At 50.7% G+C, this 14,544-nt stretch overlaps 7 protein-coding genes across 7 annotated transcripts; 3 read left to right on the plus strand and 4 right to left on the minus strand.

Moving 5' to 3' along the window:
- Positions 1-142: 142 nt before the first annotated feature.
- Positions 143-769, plus strand: N7533_006303 (ankyrin repeat domain-containing protein; the record flags this gene model as incomplete). The annotated part of the gene is made up of 1 exon (XM_057102953.1): positions 143-769. One exon carries the CDS (start codon positions 143-145, stop codon positions 767-769), a length of 627 nt encoding a protein of 208 aa, XP_056962583.1.
- A 679-nt stretch (positions 770-1,448) lies between these two features.
- On the minus strand, positions 1,449-2,811 carry N7533_006304 (uncharacterized protein; the record flags this gene model as incomplete). Its single annotated transcript, XM_057102954.1, has 4 exons — positions 1,449-1,576; positions 1,632-2,199; positions 2,359-2,516; positions 2,577-2,811. 4 exons carry the CDS (start codon positions 2,809-2,811, stop codon positions 1,449-1,451), a joined length of 1,089 nt encoding a protein of 362 aa, XP_056962584.1.
- Positions 2,812-3,870: 1,059 nt separating this feature from the next.
- On the minus strand, positions 3,871-4,409 carry N7533_006305 (CENP-S family protein; the record flags this gene model as incomplete). The annotated part of the gene is made up of 4 exons (XM_057102955.1): positions 3,871-3,988; positions 4,056-4,089; positions 4,199-4,322; positions 4,377-4,409. The coding sequence occupies 4 exons, from the start codon at positions 4,407-4,409 to the stop codon at positions 3,871-3,873; spliced, it is 309 nt and encodes a 102-aa protein (XP_056962585.1).
- Positions 4,410-4,854: 445 nt separating this feature from the next.
- On the plus strand, positions 4,855-5,439 carry N7533_006306 (uncharacterized protein; the record flags this gene model as incomplete). Its single annotated transcript, XM_057102956.1, has 1 exon — positions 4,855-5,439. The coding sequence occupies one exon, from the start codon at positions 4,855-4,857 to the stop codon at positions 5,437-5,439; it is 585 nt and encodes a 194-aa protein (XP_056962586.1).
- Positions 5,440-5,742: 303 nt separating this feature from the next.
- Positions 5,743-9,437, minus strand: N7533_006307 (DDB1/RSE1 family protein; the record flags this gene model as incomplete). The annotated part of the gene is made up of 5 exons (XM_057102957.1): positions 5,743-6,045; positions 6,106-6,555; positions 6,679-8,492; positions 8,546-9,231; positions 9,343-9,437. The coding sequence occupies 5 exons, from the start codon at positions 9,435-9,437 to the stop codon at positions 5,743-5,745; spliced, it is 3,348 nt and encodes a 1,115-aa protein (XP_056962587.1).
- Positions 9,438-10,164: 727 nt separating this feature from the next.
- Positions 10,165-12,374, minus strand: cprA (NADPH--hemoprotein reductase cprA; the record flags this gene model as incomplete). Its single annotated transcript, XM_057102958.1, has 2 exons — positions 10,165-10,461; positions 10,524-12,374. Coding segments are annotated over 2 exons (2,148 nt in total), but the record flags the coding sequence as incomplete, so codon positions are not given.
- Positions 12,375-12,946: 572 nt separating this feature from the next.
- On the plus strand, positions 12,947-13,279 carry N7533_006309 (uncharacterized protein; the record flags this gene model as incomplete). The annotated part of the gene is made up of 1 exon (XM_057102959.1): positions 12,947-13,279. The coding sequence occupies one exon, from the start codon at positions 12,947-12,949 to the stop codon at positions 13,277-13,279; it is 333 nt and encodes a 110-aa protein (XP_056962589.1).
- Between the last annotated feature and the right edge of the window lie 1,265 nt (positions 13,280-14,544).

A 14,544-nucleotide genomic window follows, 5' to 3' on the forward strand; every position in this document is an offset into this window, starting at 1 on the left:
AAGAACATCAGGAACACCAATATATTGAGGGTAATCTTCTTGCAGACCAAACTCGCATATCTGAGACTGCTCCCGGCCTGCTACAGAATTACAAACATCACAGCCAAAATCGAACATTCAAGATCGAGGAATCAACCCTCCAATGACATCTATCAAGAAACCTAATCGCTTGGTTCGGATCCTATATGCGTCCATTCATACTGGCGCCGACTTGTTCTCCGCGGCAAGGGAGGGGAACTGTGTCAAAGTTAAGCAGTTGCTAGCAAAAGGTGCAAGCGACTCGGATGAATTATACTTCGATGGCTCCTCGATTATAAGCGTTAATGCCAGTTTCGGGCATCAAGAACTTGTTGCTTTACTTATGCCTGGGTCCTCTAAAAGACAGCTGGGAGAAGCACTATGGTGGGCTGCCAAGATGGGACATCCAGGAGTGGTTGAATACATTCTGAGCCACCACCAAAAAAACCTTGATAATCTGTTGGTCTATCGGAATTCTAGGCTCAGACGAGTATTTGATCAGACTGCTTTGCGTGTAGCAGCAGTGGAGGGACACACAAATGCCGTAAGTCTGCTATTACAGTATCGGGATGACAAAAACAGCGCATTACTTGCTGCTGCCTCAGGCGGACAGACGCCGATGGTTTCTGCTTTACTGAAACGTGGTGCTTCTTTGAATTTTGAAAGTTGCCTGTTGAATATCACGCGCAGTTATCAAATCATAGATGCTGCTGCTGAGGGGGCCATGAAGAGGTTGTCAGTCTACTTCTAGAAAACGGGGCCAAGGATCGGAAAAATCTGACGTTGCTCGTTGCCGCACAGTCAGGACAGCCGAGAATCGTGAGACTTCTCATGAAATATGGAGCAGATCCTAATCATTATTTGGAGAATGGCAATACTGTATTGGGCAATATGATCAAACTGGGTGGCAATGGCCCTAAGACTCTAGAAATGGTGAGATTATCATTGGATCTCGAGGGCACATTTCATTTGGTTCCACAAAAGATCATGGACAACTCATTAAGGATGTTAAGATACGGAATGGTAAAAATTTGGACGGATTACGTGGCAGAAAATCCACGCCCAGCAAGCGGAGGCTCGTCAATCAAGGGCGCTCTGGCGTATTGGTAAGAATGGCATGATGGCCGGGCAGGGTCCACCGGCGATACAAAGCTTGAAATACCAAATAAGCTTCAATGGGCCAGCTGGAATTTCACAAATAATTTCGAATTTTCTTCAGCTGGAGAAGAACGAGCCCGACGCTCCTACTCCAACTAATACTACTGCAACAAGTTCAAGCACTCATTGAGGTGAGAGGAAAGCCAAGGCCATCGCTAGATACCACGATTTGTATTTCAACTTGCGGACGGGGATGACGCATAGCAAATAAAAGTGGCGCTCAACTAACATGCTTCTCTATCAAAAGGTAGGCCCTATTTCGTTCTTCCATCTTATTCTTGCACATCGACAAGAATCTTGCAATGCTCATCACGATGATTCAACAGTGCCAGAATTCCTTTGTCTACCGCATCGCGCAGTGGAACCCTACCAGTAATCATCTTCTCAGGTCGCAAATGGCCTACCAATAATTAATCAGAAGAATTCCACAATCATCGCATCAAGATAGCACTCACCTGCATTCAGTGCCTGGATCACATCCAAGAAAGATTGCTCGTCATATAAAGCTGCCCCCATATACCGCACCTCCTTATACATTAAATCATTTACAGGAAGAGAAGGGTTGCCCTCCCAAACAGCAAGATTCACAATCGTCCCCTGAACGCGGACAGCGGCTATCGCCCCTGGCAGCGCTTTCTCCACGCCAGCCGTATCAAACACAACATCTGCTCCAACATCGCCAGTCAGCTCTCGAACTCGTTTCGTGACATCCACCTCGCCAGGATCGAGAATTGCTGTCGCTCCGTAATCCGTGCAGAATTTCTTGCGGTTGTCCATTGGTTCGGCTACTATGATTTGGCCTGCGCCCTGTAGCTTCAAGACTTGAACAATACCGAGCCCTATCGGGCCCCCGCCGACTATGAGGACACTGTCTCCTTTTTTGAAAGGGGACGAGTGGACAGCGTGCCATGATACGGCAAGGGGTTCAATAAGAGAAGCAGTCTCGAGGGATACTTTATCAGGGAGGGGTATAGAAGTGACCTGCCGGAGCGACAATTTTATGAGCCATACCCCCACCATAGCCTGTTAGAATTAGCATATCATTGCATTCCTCGGGCATTTTTTAGACAACTAGAAGGAGGAGAACGGACCGCTTAGCCCGATAAATCCAATATTCTCACAGCAATGGTAGTTGCCCTGTTTACACGCAGCGCAAGATCCATCGAAAATGGTCGGACGCACGACGGCACGTTGCCCGGGCGAAACATTTGTGACGCCTTCGCCGACTTCTTCGATAATTCCGCCAAATTCGTGGCCCAATGTTGCTGGATGCGTACAGCCTGTGATATTATGTGGAGTTTCTGGGATCAATATTGGGCCACTGGTGAATTCGTGTAGATCTAGAGATGTCAGAATGTCATGTCATACTGGCATCTACAAGATGTAGTTGGATCACCTACCACTGCCGCATATGCCGACGTAAGCAGGTCTCATCTTGATATCATTTGTTAGCGCAGTCTCCGGTATGAAATGCATGTTGTAAAGACAAACTTTAACTTGGCCTTTGCCACAGGTAGGTTCATCAAGTTCTTCAACGCGGATATCACCAGGCCCGTGGAAGCGAACTGATTGCATCTTCGGTGCACTTTTGAGCGTGGTTCGCAACGCGTCGGTCTCCGTAGACGTATTTGTCATTGTTGCAGATCTCATGAGCAAGGGTTGTATTTTGTGTTCAAAGGGTGGTTTTCGTGCAGTTGTGCTCAACATTGTCGTGGACATAGATCGTATGGGCGTGGGTTGCGATCTCATTTTGAAGATGGCTAACGCGTCTGGTGTAGATGACTCGAGAGTTTGCAAGTGGCTTGTGTACGGCGAGTTGAGATGTATATTGGATACTGGGTTTATAAAGTGACAAATAGGATCAATATCTCGGGGTCAGTGTTACTGGTAGCAGCTGGTCGGGGTATTTATTTGGAGCTTTATAGACGCTGGAATGTATTTTTTTTTTGAAAAACGTCATCTGCCTTTACATAGGGGAGACAGCCTAGCATGTAGATGTACAAGAACATCCAAGTATGAAAACAAGGTAGGATCATGACAAGAGTCAATGATACCAAATATCACAGGGCCTGGGAAGAGATCCGATTGGTCAAGATCACGGAAAAGGTAGAGCTCCAGGCATTCTCTCTGGAGATGGTGAGGTGATCAAGTGGTTGGCATAGCAATCCTTTTTCCAACGCGTCTCGGTTGACCGAGAGGTGGAAAGCCACCCATAGCATAGGAAACGGGGCGGCAAAGGGTAGCCTAGTCTTCGAGTAGGCGCCACATTCGAGCGTTGATAATGGCGTCATTGAGATGGATTTAAAAATGCTAGCAATCCTGAATCGTATTGATCGAACAGGATTCAAGGATGCGTAGAGACCAAGCACACAACCTTGTAGTAGAACGTTCGAAGCGCCATCGAACGCCATCGGATAAGTCAATTCGAGCTTGGCAGAGACATCTTGCATAACGGTGACACGATGGTCAGGTGCGTCGTGACATGGTTGTTGAAATTAGGTCTGAATACATCATGGGTAGCTAATGACTTGGGTTATGATGCGGGGGCGGGCCACTGGTGAGGCTGGCAAGAACCCGCCAATCAGCGGGTCCGGGGTGGTCAATAGACCCTCGCAAGGCAGTAGTTGACCGTGCCCAGCGATATTTGGCTGTGAATTAGTAGGGCAGAGACTCTGCGGGCTCATTGTCCACCATTCAGGATGTCTCTTTCCGCTGCTGTTCGACAAAGGCCGTGAGGATAGATTCCAGGCCTTCGTTACGGCGGGCCAGCAACATCACGTCTGAGACGTTAACGGTTGAACGCCCGGCATGCCTAAAATGGTAATACCGATCAGTATGATCCCGGGAGTTCAGGTACAATCAATACTGGATTGACTCACTTGGCGAACGATTCAAGATCCTGGCTGACCGTCTCTGCGGGTTGTTAGTTACGCGTCATCTAGAGTGGTGAAAGTGACAGGCATTGGACAATATATGGCAGTCAAATGCAGGACCACCTTGACTGCAAAATCAAGGTACGTACCAATCTGAGCCCAAACCATCTCTGTGAGCGCACCAATAAATTGGGGGGTTGCGTTGACGCCCAGCTTGATAGTCTCCTCGTCCACGATCTTGCCAATTGACAGCCACAAAGCTGATTTCAAACGCTAGCGGTCATAGCGATCAGAGCGAGAATCATATGATTGATGGAACGGACTCACCTCCTCAAGGCCAATTTCCTCGTTATCAGCCATGGTTTCGGGATTAGGACAGGCAGTGAAGATTGGAGAGGCAGTTGATGTTGATAGTGGTAGTGATCGTGATAGACAACGGTGTTAAGGGTTGTCGCGTCCCATACAGCATACAGCAACCCGCAACCGCTGATTGGCGCATCGGCCAAACTATTGATCCGGCGCGAGCCGCTCCTGCCGGACAACCGTATTTCGCGCCTTCCCAAGTGGGAATTACTGGGACATCAAAACGGGTCCTTGCGGTCGAACCTTCGAGTCTCTTCCCTTTTATATTTTTCTTCTCACTCTTCTCTCCCTTCTCTCTCCCACCCAATTCAATTCTTGCTCAGGGTATCCCAGGGTATCCCACCTCCCACCTACCACCTCCCCCGATCACCCTCCAATCCACCTACGCTGAAACAAGCACACAAAAGTTTCTCGACAAAACTTCCCCCTCCAACCACCCACCATGGCTCAAGCTCAAGCCCGCAATGAGCAAGCCGACATCAGCGACAAGGCCGTCGAGGCCGCGACCGATTTCTTCGCCCAAATCTACTCGCTGATCGAAACCGTCATCAAGCGCTTCTTCAAGAACTCCTGGGCCTCTGTCGCCGAGATGAGCGGCAAGCGCTGGACAAAGGTCATTCTCAGCGTCGTGTTCTACCTCTGCGTGCGGCCCTACATTGAGAAACTCTTCAAGTGGATGCACGACCGTGATCGCAAGAAGGAGAAGGCGAAGAAGGAGGCCGAGCGCGCTGCCTTTGGCAAGAAGAAGCCTAAGATGTCTGCCAATGCGCTGCGCGGCGGCGAGAGCGGCAAGGTTCTTGGCGAAGTCGACGATAGTGATGATGATCTTGTTGCTGAGGAGGGTGAGGAGGATATCCTTGCGGCTGCGAGTGGTGTTCCGGAGTGGCATGGTATGGCGCGGAAGCGCCAAAAGAAGTACATCAAGAACCTCCAGAAGCAAGGGCAGAAGGCAGAGAAGCTTTCTGAGGAGCAGATTATGGAGCTCTTGGATTGGAGTGATGAAGAGGCTGCTAAGAAGGATGCTTAGATGGATGGTCTGGTCTACTTGCTACTTGCTATGTAACAGCTTGTTGTGTTATCGGATCGCTTGGGAAACTTTGGGGTATTGGAAAAATAGACGGCTTTAGATCTAATTTGTATAATATCACACCATTACGATTACTATATACCAGGGGTTATCCCCCGTTGATAGGCGATTAAAACCTTGAAGTAATCGTCGCATCTCGATATTCATCCTTTCATTGCGTAAAATCTACCATGGGTAGTTGGTCATTAAACGTGACAATTCAAATAAAAAAAACAACCTTCGAATATTTGGGCGCGCCTCTGTTTAATGCAGTCTCCTCAAAGCTTCGATCGTTCCCTTGACTTTCTCCACATCACCCCAACCAACCTCGTCCACAATCTCCTCTTGCAGCTCCAGATCGCAAGTCAAGAATTGCTCGATCAGCTCGCCATCCACAAACCGATATGGTGCTTCGGCTGAGCGGACTAATGTTCGGAATGCGCGGAATTTATCGAAAGGTAGATCACCTAGGGACTCGACCTTGCTGGCGATCACGGTTTGGAGAGTCATTAGGAAGTCCTGATAATCGGGATTTATCAATGCAAAAAGATAGATTGATCCCTCGACCTAGGATGAGAGGTTAGCATGTGTTCTTTTGGTCGAAGGATATAACAAAGTAGAGCATACCGTTCCCATAAACGCCCGCGGTGTTACCGCGAGACTGGCTATCTGGGGGATTTGGATCGTTCGAATGCGGTTCACCATCTCTCCTAGGCAGATCTCGCTTGTTGGGACGAGACGGTGCTTGTCTTGCTCGGTGACGCCATTTGTGTTCCGCGACAGAACAATTAGGTTGCCCTGTGCCTCGCTAACAAGCAATGTATCGTCACCAACAGAGGCAACGGCCGTACTCCACACGGTCTGATAATGGCGACCAATCTCGTGAAGTTTGTCTGCGACGCCATTGGCGCCCTTGATATATTCGACGATGCAGACACTCTTCATGAGGTCCGCCACCATGATCATGTTTCCGACGACCGTCACATCCACCGGCGCAGTGGAGGTGCGATAGCTGGCAAGCCGCTCAAGCTTCGTCTTTGACCCAGAGTTGTCAGGAACGATTTTGAAGACGACAACCTGTAATATTTTTAGTCAAAAATGTTTCCCATCTTTCTTCTGCGATCCCAACTTACGGTCTTGACTAATGCTGCCACAATCCGATCATCCATCATTGCTAGTGCTCGACAAGCCCCCCCTGACCGGCAACTCCGCGACCTGCGTCAGTTTACGCCCATGGTCGACCTCCAATACCAATATCCGCCCGCGGATTGAATCTTCCCTTTCTTCATCCATGTAGGCCGTACCGACAATAAACCTATCTTTTCCGCCGGGGAATCCCGCCCGGATAACACTTTCGACCAGCTCCTCCGAGTTGAGTTCTATCGCGTCTAATCGCCGAAACATGATCTCGTCAGCAAGCACGAAGTGGCTTTTGACAACCTCGACGCCGTCGTCAAGCTTGCGGTCAATCGTTCCCAGACCGAAGGCTTTCTCTGCTGCAGAGTATGCGACCCGTCGGACTGTGGATCCCATCGGGAGCGTCTGGATCTGAGTTGTGCGTTCTTTGTCCACTGATGCAATCTTGAGTTCCTGCGTGGTTGCAACGGCAATAGACCCGGGGAAGGCTTCGGTATTGAGATGGCAGATTCGAGATGCACCTTCCGAGTTCACGGCGGAGTAGATGATGCGTCCTTCCGAACCGTATATCAAGCTTGGGTTCTCGCATGTGGCGAATACATTATATAGGCCATCTCCGCGAGGCAATTTCTTGAATGTTGGCTGCTCAGATCCAAGGATGAGCTTCGTCATCCCTCCGAGCGAGTAATCTTTTGTATCCATGGAGAAAGTAATGACGCTCCCGTCAGCCATGGAGATGAAGAGGGTGGGCGGGCTATTGGCAAGAACGTTGGTTACGAGAACAGATCGGGGGAACGCCTCGCCGGACGGGCCCAGCGATTTTGTTTGGATCTCGGAGAAGTCATTGATTTTCAGGACGGAGACCTGGGCGGATTGCGGGAATCCGGCGATGCAAACTCCTGTCGGTTCAAACGGAACTGTAACGCCGGATACCTGATGATCCTCGTCGAGGTCTTTCTCGGCGATAAGGCTGGCTTCGCCTCGGATATCAAAGGATGCAAGTACGCGACCACCAATAACCAGTACAAGATGATCATTGTTTGCTGAAGCGGCGGTGATCGTCTTTTGCGTTGGAGGAGTCCATTCGAAGGTCACCATCCCGCTTTCGACATCGGCAATCAACGCTCTCTTCTCTGTCACTTGTAGGATTCTGCCACCGGGGAGATTGGCGGCGAGGAGGGTACTTTCTTCAAAAGCAAGACCCAAGAAATCTTCCAGCTCTTCCACCTCGCCATCGACGCTAAAGCGGAAGACTCGTGTTTCATCGACGAATGTCACGAGCAATGTATCCAGGAAGTCACCAGTGCTCTGCACTTGCAAGCCCCATAGATCTGTGATATGATCCATTTCGCCCAAAACTCCGAGCTCGTCCATGCCGACGCCACTTCGTACACTTCGTAGGGTTCCATCGTCAAACGCACCAGAGCCCGTCACGATGCGAGCTTGTCCGGATGAGAATTCGTGTGTATGGCTCTCGCTGGTACGGTTGCCCAAATCCATCACTGTGAAGTCGAGAATGGGCGCAATATTGGACAATGTCTGGATGACCTCGAAGGAACCATCGCCAATACGCAGGACTTGAGAGTCGCCCAGGTGGGATCCAACGAAAAGGACTCCTCCGCCAAGATAAACCAAGACCGACGCACGAGATGTATTTCCCAGCCAGTCAAGCTTCCATGATTCGACATGGCCCTCGTTGTTCAGAATTAGCATGAGGAAGAACAAACGGCCATAGTCATCTGCTAGCAGCCATCGCTGGCTGTCGACCTTTTCCCAGGCCACGAAGACGGTAGCCTCGTCAAGATCGCGTGTAATCATATCATTCGCATCATCGTCGATGTACTTGATCGATGTCTCACCCAATACAATCAGTCCACCTAGAGTAGTTAGCCACATGAGCACACAGATTCAAGTAGTACAAGCACGATACCTAGTGGGGCAGGAATCGGGATCAGGTGGGAAGATCCCATATCAAGGTCGTGGCCCAACATGCCACCCTGCAGGTTCTTCTCAGAGGGTTCCTTGAACTCCGCATCCGGAGACCCATTTGAGGGACCAATGCTGAAGTGAAGCTCTAGAATCCGCAACGAAACTTTCTTCTGGTTATCTTCGTAAAGCAGGGCCAGGTAGGGCCTGGCCGAGGCAGAGTGCAGGAACGCCGACGACCGAACGAACAGCTCATTGATACGTGTGTTGGTCGGATCCCCGAGCTCGCCTACTTGGGGCAACTCCATCTGTGATGCGGCGTGGGAGGGCTTCCCTCGCTTTTTGGTCGGTTCCACGACTGGAAGCACAACAATAACCCCTTCGTATATCTCCAGTGTCATGAAGCGGCCGCTGGGGTCGAGAAGACATCGTGGTTGTGATTGGGACTCTCGGGATGAGGGCTCGGATATGTCGACGTAGTTTCGGGCCGTCTTGACCCTTTGCTCGTCTGTGTCCCACGCGAGGGTGAGATAGTTACACTGGTCTGTGCCGATGAAGAGGTGGTCCGTCGGTGAATTCGCCGGTGCCGGTAGGCGGGCGAGCATAGTAACCTGCGCATAGAGCGCGCGAGTTGAGACGAGTGTGAGGCCATCGGGAGTCAATGTATAGAATTCAAGCCGGTTTGCTTTTCTGTAGCAGAGAGAAAGAAGGAGATTGTTAGCCTGCTAGCTTTACGCCGAGCTCGCGTCACGGCATTTTGCCCGCCGGTTCCAGGCCGCGGATGGAATACGCAACACTCACGCTACTACCAGACAGTCCTCTTCTGGATTCAGGAAATTCAGCTTCACCGCATGTCGAATGCCACTTGCGCGGTGTATTGGTACCACATAAGCCATGGTGGTGGTGCGGTGGTAATCCGCCCTCACAAATCGTGCTGGGAAGCTGAGCTTCGAGGTGTCGCGGGATCACGGCGGGGGGTTTTCGATAGGCGGAAGGGGAGGTCCCGGGGTGGGGGAATGGACTGGAATAAGTATGGGTAGAGATTTGGTGGCTAATGGTCAGATCAGTGATTGTAGAAGACGCATTTCTGGAGGGATTCGAGGGATCTCTGGTTTGCGGGGAGTTGTCAGGTTTGCCGTTGCCGAGCGGTGCCATGACGACGTTCATCCCCGTTGTCAACTTCCGCTTTTTGTAGAGTTGAACAGTCAACAAAACACTAGTAGCAGCAACTGTGGGAGGTTTGGGCCGACTTGTTACCTATGTCTCATGACAGACTTCGAAATCGACCAGTTAGCGCTTATCCGACAGGTACCGACTCAAGTAGAAGACTACCATGACACCATTACGACTGAACTACTCTATTGGATTGCTTTGGATATGATCAATTAAATTCTTTTATTTTCCGAGTCTAACAATCATCCTTTCCCTCATTCGTCCTCGCAGACTGATAATCAAATCACCCTTGAGGCCGTAAACAGTGAGCATAGTACATAAGCTGCCGAAAAAAGGGACAATGGGGTAGTTGGCAACCCCAAGCCGTCAAATATGTGCGCTGGGTCATCTAAACGTGAAGATATGATGAGAAAAAGCAACAAGGAAAAACTACATGAAACAGATCGTCAATCATGACCAAACATCCTCCTGGTAGCTGCCGCTACTGCGCATGTGCTTGACCATCTCCTCACCACGCTCAGCGGGCATACCGCGCTGCTCGGCGATGATGTGTCCCAGCACCAAGTTGACCTCACGAGCCATGTTGGCGGCGTCACCGCAGACGTAGAAGTTAGCCTTCTGCTTCAGCAGCTCACTGACAAGTGGGGCATTCTCCTTCAGGCGGTGCTGGACGTAGACCTTCTCAGCGCCCTCGCGGGAGAAAGCAGTGATGATCTTCAGCGAGTCACCCATTTGCTCTTGGTATTTCTAGAGGAATAGTCAGCATAAAATATTCAGAGAAAAGAGAGATGTGACGAAATGTAACATACCTTGAATTCGTCCTGGTAGATGAAGTCCTCGTCGCTCTTACGGCATCCGAAGAATAGCAGAGTGGTTCCAACCTTCTCACCCTTGGCGGCCAGAGCTGCACGCTCCTGGATAAAACCACGGAAGGGGGCGACACCAGTACCGGGGCCGACCATGATGATGGGCTTGGTGGGATCAGAGGGGAGCTTGAAGTTGGAGTGTCGCACATGAACCGGAACATGGATACCATCGTACTTGTTGCGAGGACCGGTGATAGAGTAGGTCAGGCCGTGGGGATCGGGGGAGGGGTCGCCATTTTGCTTCTGCTTCAGGGCCAGCAGGTAGTTGGTGGTGACACCCTTGACCATGTGCGAAGCACCGGGCAGACGAACGGACTCGACAACAGCAGTGATGCTGATCTTATCCTTCTGAACCAGAGATGAAGAAGAAATGGAATAGTACCGGGGCTGAAGCTTGTTGAGACCCTCAATGAGCAGAGAGAACGGGACGGCGGTGAAGGGCTTGGAGGTGATGCTCTGGAGCGCCTGGGCGATGTTGTAACACTGGTTGGTGATCTTCTCGTGGAAATAATCCTTGTCGTTACCGAGGCGGACGATCTCATTCTTGGTCGCCTCATCGGGGGCGAAAGCAGCAAGAGACGAGACGAATTGACGGGAGACAGGGGCGCAAACTTCCATGTAGTAGCGAACAGCAACATCGTAGGTGGTCGGGGCCGGGATGGGAACCTTGGCAGTAACATCAATTCCCTTGACATTGATCACCACATTACGCTTGTCCTCAATACCAAACACCTGCAGGAACCGGTCGACCTCGGCACCGGCGTTGGTGGGCCAGATAGCAATGTGATCACCAGTCTGGTAGCTGAGGTTGCTACCGGAAATATCAATTTCCATATGGAGGCAGTTGCGGTCCTTAACAGTAAACAGTTCGTGGGATTCGGCAATAGGAGCAATGTAAGGGTTATGAGCAGAGTAAGGACCCTTGGGCTGTCCGGCACGGTGGGCAGCAGTCAGTTCCCCCAAAAAGACCGAGTCATCCTCGAGGGTAGTCATCTCATCTTCATCGACTGAGAAGACAGGTTCGTAGACAGCTTCGCGTTCCTGAAGATCCATAGCGTCGGTGAGAGCAGCCCACATGGGCTCCTTCCAGGCGAGGAAGTCCTCCTCCATAGTACCGGCACCATCATCACCCTCACCGGCCGTGCCGATGCGCTGAGCACCCAACTTAGTGAGTGCGGCATCAACATGGCGAACCATGGAGTTGTAGTGTTCGTAAGTGTTGTTACCGAGACCGAAAGCGACATATTTGAGAGAGGATAGCGGGGAATCGTCGGCACTGGCACCGCTCTCGAAAGAGATATCCTCGCCAGTGAGGAACTGGTAGAACTCGACGGCGTTATCAGTGGGCTCGCCCTCGCCGTAGGTGGCGAGCACGAAGAAAGCGATCTTGTCCTCAGAGAACTTGTCCAGGTTCTCGTAGTCGTAGTCCTCGATGTCGGCAACCATAGTCTTGAGACCAAAACGCTGGGAACCTTCCTTGGCGAGACGGGATGCATAGTCCTCAGCGGTACCAGTTTGGGAGCCATAGAAGATCACACAGTTCTTTCCCGTCTCATCCATCTTCTCAACGATATCGCGGGTCTTACCGCTCTTGGCGGCACCGTTCAAGTTGGCGGAGGAGGCATAAGGGTCCTTGGGGACAGCCCAGTAGGTTCCCTTGGTAAAGTAGGCGACACTACCCACCAAGAGAGCTACCAGGACGACCAGATCGAGGGTATCGAGTTGAGCCATGACGATTGCGATTATTCTCCGCAGCGCAGAGGAGGGGAGGGGTTGAAAAGAGCCGGAATGCCAGTCTCCCAGTTAGACCGGGAGGGGGCGAAGAGAGGAGAAGGCGGAGAGAAATTGGAGGAAAGGGGGAGAGGAGGAAAGGAAAAATGAAAATCCCAAAGACCAACCCCAATGCGCGAGCGAAGTCGAAACTCGTGAAGGTCGTGAATGTCGTAAGAATCAAGAAGTGATCCCCCTATTCGAGTTGGAAAGAGGCAAAGTGGTCTGACCACGCTTCGGTCGGACAAAAGTGGACCGTTACCTACCGAGGCGCATACGGCTGTGATAACAGGCACTGAAATGGTACACCAGTAGTAAAATACCAGTCGTAGTAGTAAAAAGAGAAGATAAAGAGACAAGGTTCAATCAGATCAACCCAAATTCCAATTCTGGGGAAATGTATCTATATAAATATCCCCGGTAGGTATAGTATAAAAAAGTCGGATCTCTTTTCGGCTGACGGGGAGATTAGCCTCAAGTATTTGTACTAGGCCTTCCACTACTTTCACAACCTCTCGGAAGGCAAACACGGCGGTCACACTGATCCCCCGTGAACATACTCCGCAAAGGTAATATTTCTCCGTGGGAATACCTAAATGGTCCAACAGACGAGGAGTGCCGCTGGGTCATTTCCTCGGGTATTCAACTTGTTCGGCACGACCGCCGGGAGATGCGCCAACTCTCCACTTGGAGGCGACCCTGGTACTCCGCCAGTGTGCCAGTGCGAGTGCCAGTACTGTACCAGTGATGTTCACAGTGCCAGTGACAGTGCCGGTGCTTATCCTGGTTTAACGGCTCGGACGGATCCCCACGAATGCTTCCCCCAGTCCGCCTCTTCCGCGTTCCGTGTTTTCACCTCCGCTATATTGACCACTGCGGAGGCATTCCGCGGCTATCCTCACTTCCTCGTGCACTGGATCTCTATTTAAGAATAGGTCTACGGTATACATCTCTCGGGGCTGTACACAAAAGGGCCCAATTTGAGATTCCCCCTCCAAAACGGTATTTGTCGGCACACATCCGGGCCGTGACGGATGTGCCAATGGAAATGGCAATGGCAATGGCAAATGGTACATCACTCCTGTCCACTGAGGTTTACCTTTGACATTCCCCCGCATCCACATGTGCAGGTTTCTGATTCTAGCGCCTTCGATCTGACTTGACCGACATCCCCCGTCTGGTCGGCTGGAGCGATATTCGATTCTGCCATGTCCACGCGAGAGGGATTGTCCTCCACTACGGCTTGCATCACGATTTGCATATGATCTCCCCCGTCTTGTCTTGGTGAGGCTGGAACTAGCCGAACTCCTAGTTTCGGATATGGACGGAGCTGAGAAATGTGCAAGCGAAGGAGGCTCTCGTGTTTCATGATGGCTGACCCATATATGACACACAAGCAGTCAGATCCTAACATCTCATCTCACGTGGGACATAGCGGAGACAACTTACGTAGTGTAGGAGAGCGTCTTGTGTAGATTGCCGGTGATTGGTGACCTCGTGGTCCCCTCGCGATCAGATCAGCGATAACTAGAATGGAAGGCTGGGCATAACGGTCCTGCAGGTCGATCGTAGTTCTAGTTTTAGTGCTCGATCAACTCTAGGTCGTCGGTAGGTTTGGTGAACAACTTGAATCTAAGGGAATATCGCTGCTCCTGCTTTTTCCTTCCTTTCCCTTCCCCTCGAGTTCCTGATCACTTGATACCTTAGTGCTTGGTAGTACCATGATATCCCCCGCTATCCGAAACATGGAGGAGAGACCCAAACAGCTGGGCTTCAAGCTGACACAATTGTCCCATAAATTACGGAGTATATGAGATTGAATAGGTATGAGGAGAGGCTACCTAGGTATGTTCTGGTATTAATCATAGAATTTTGGGATAGTCTCTTTGACTACTAGTAGTACTATTAGTACTAAAATATATTGGTCATCCACTGATCAGAAACACGCTGCCATAAAATAGAGATATTAAATCCATCATTGGACGAAAACCGGAACTTATTACCTAGGAACCATCTGCAGTAAACTTGAAATAAGAATAAAATCCACTAGAAGCCCCAGAAGCGACGTAGAAGTACTCTAGACCATTCGCCAGTTCGCGTCCACGGCAAGGAGAAAAAGCGGTCCCCGTGCGCCCGAATCAACATCCCAAAGCTCCCTCTCTCTCCCCCAGAACCACCTCAGGCTTCCACACCC

This window comes from Penicillium manginii (assembly GCF_028828005.1).
Source record: "Penicillium manginii strain IBT 31320 chromosome Unknown utg000004l:1.0-7231830.0:1.0-7236170.0, whole genome shotgun sequence".
In the NCBI taxonomy this organism is placed as follows: domain Eukaryota; kingdom Fungi; phylum Ascomycota; class Eurotiomycetes; order Eurotiales; family Aspergillaceae; genus Penicillium; species Penicillium manginii.